Genomic DNA, 2,321 nt, shown 5'->3' with positions numbered 1-2,321 from the left:
CGATGCCGGACTGGACCACATCCACCTCGGGAGTCTCTGGTCGGGGAGAGGGGGACAGGGCTCCAAGCTCCTCCTAGCAAAACCCAGAAGAGGCGATCTGTGCCCTAACACCCCTCCTCCTCCCCAGCCTGACACTGTCCTCTCCCACAGGAACGACCCCAAGCCCTGGGGCCACCTTTGCCTCTCAGCAGCGGCCCCGCAAGCTTTCCCTGCACACGCCGGGATTCAGGCGTGGGGTAGAGGATGGGGAAGGGCGTGCAGGGTGAGTTTGTGCCCAGACTAAAGCCAAGGCTCCGTGTTTCAGAGTCCCGCCGTCGGACCATCTACGAATATCATCGCGTGGAGCTGGATACCAGCAAGATCACCAACATGTCAGCCGTGGAGTTCACCCCGCTGCCCAGTAAGTCGGACAAACTGGCATGGTGCCCCGGGGCGTGTTTCCCTCCCGTGGTTTCACCCAGCAGCTACAACAGCCTCCTATTTACAGCCAAAGGGGGAAGCCAAGGCTGGAGGAGGCAGGTTCAATGTATGCTGGAAGGGTGCGTGGCTGCCACCCATCACCCGACGGCTGGGATCCTCCTGTGCGCCGGAGCCACGGAGGGAGGGTGTGCTATCGGCCGGGGCGCAGCTCGCCCCTGCTCTGGGCTGCCCCGGCCGTTCTGCCTTGTGAGAAGGTCCGTGGGTGGCTGTCGCTGAACGTCTGGTACGTGGATTTATCAGAGTCAACCTCAGCCAACAGCAAATCCCACGTGCGTGCCAGCCTGGCTGCTCCGTAGCGGAGATGGGAGCCTGGGATGCAGCAAAGCTCAGCTGGCAGGGGAGAAGCTGGTAAAGGAGGGATCTGCAGGCAATTACACCTTACCCGATCTGCTCAGCACTCCCCAGCGAGGTGACAGGAGCAGTGGTGCCAGCCACGACGTCCCTGGGAGCGACGTGCTGTGGTCCCAAGCTGCTGCTCTGCCAGCACCTTCCCTGGCTCTTGTTGCTCACCAGTAGATCCCCTCTCGTCCCAGTACTGTGATTCCTTATTTCTGCACTGGCAGCTCTTCCCACCTGTCCAGCTGCTGAAACTCCTCTTTGCTCCATAAGCTGCAGCTAATTTTGCTGGACACTGGTTCACTTCAGGTCTGTCTACAAGACATTTTCTACGCCTCCACACGCAGATGAGATTTCTTAAGGATCCTGTTAAATAGATACATTTTTAGTGTTCGGATCCAAGGACATGTGCGCACGAGGGAAAGTTGTCACGCAGTCCATAAATACAGAGCGGAGAGTAAATCCGTCACGAAGATACCAAGGTTATGCATTTAAATGGTCTCCCCAGGGTATTTAATGACAATTTTAACAGCAGGCAGGGTTACTGCGAAGCAGATCAGAAATAAGCATTCTGCAATGATTTTTTTCCTCTTTAAGACTCGCTATTTTGTTTTTCCCCAGCAGCTAGGGTAGCTGAGAGCCGTGTCTTCAGAGGAGCCACAGGGCTGGAGAGAACTAGACTCCACTGTTTCTTCTGGGGGTTTAATTTTTAGCCTTATTCAGGTCAGATTTGGATGAACTGGGTTAGCCTCTGCCTCTTCTCCAGAGGTCCTTGCTTGCTCGCTGCCTCCACATGGCAGTCTGCTCGGGAAAAGCTCAGGACGGGAGAGCGGAGGAGGTCAGGACTGGAGGACACCAGAAGAGTGTGGGCAGCCGGGTCTGGGGTGGCAGCAGTGGTGAGTTTGCTCAAGTGCGAGGGGCAGAACAGGGATGGAGAAGTGATGGGGTGTCTGGGTGAGGCGTCCCAGGTGGGACGGGGATGCTGTGCACCGATGCAGGATGTGAACCTCTGGTGTTCTGCCTTCATCACTTGGTATTTCACGGCACCGGATCAGCTCTCGGCTCATTGCGGGCTGGCAGGGACTCCCGAGGGGCTTGTTAGAACTGCTGGCTTCCGTGGCTGTTTTTGCAGACAAGCTCTCTTGGCCATCTTTTCTAGACAGGGTGACAAGCAAATGGTGGTCCTCTACAAGCAGCCAGTCCTCTCAGCGTGGAGATATTCTTGCAGAACTACTTAGTAGGACATAGCAACACAGAGGGTTAAACTGTTTGTATTGCTTCCTTCTGAGAAACACCCTCTGTACAACAAGAAATGACATAAGTCTCAGATGAGTTTTAATTCCCAGCTAAACAGAATGGGAAGACTTTTACAGGTAGACTGGGAGTCCGCTCCTGCTGGGAGGGTGCTGCCTTGTCCCGCAGGTCCATTGCAGAGAGAGGCTGGGCTAGAGACTCACCTCTTGATGCTGGTTCTACCCACGCCACCAGCTTTCAGCACACGCTCC

At 55.8% G+C, this 2,321-nt stretch overlaps 1 protein-coding gene across 1 annotated transcript in view; it reads left to right on the top strand.

Moving 5' to 3' along the window:
* The first annotated feature begins 243 nt into the window (after positions 1–243).
* The window catches only part of PLXDC1 (plexin domain containing 1), a 9,958-nt gene continuing 7,880 nt past the window's right edge, over positions 244–2,321 (top strand). The window contains exon 1 of the mRNA XM_009578047.1: positions 244–400. Within this exon, the coding sequence (XP_009576342.1) occupies positions 244–400 (157 nt within the window). The remainder of the gene's footprint in view (positions 401–2,321) is intronic.

The sequence above is a fragment of the Fulmarus glacialis genome, unplaced genomic scaffold, assembly GCF_000690835.1.
Source record: "Fulmarus glacialis isolate BGI_N327 unplaced genomic scaffold, ASM69083v1 scaffold36365, whole genome shotgun sequence".
Classification (NCBI taxonomy): domain Eukaryota; kingdom Metazoa; phylum Chordata; class Aves; order Procellariiformes; family Procellariidae; genus Fulmarus; species Fulmarus glacialis.
The sequence above is the reverse complement of the archived record's forward strand: the minus strand, read 5'-3'. Positions and strand labels throughout refer to the sequence as shown.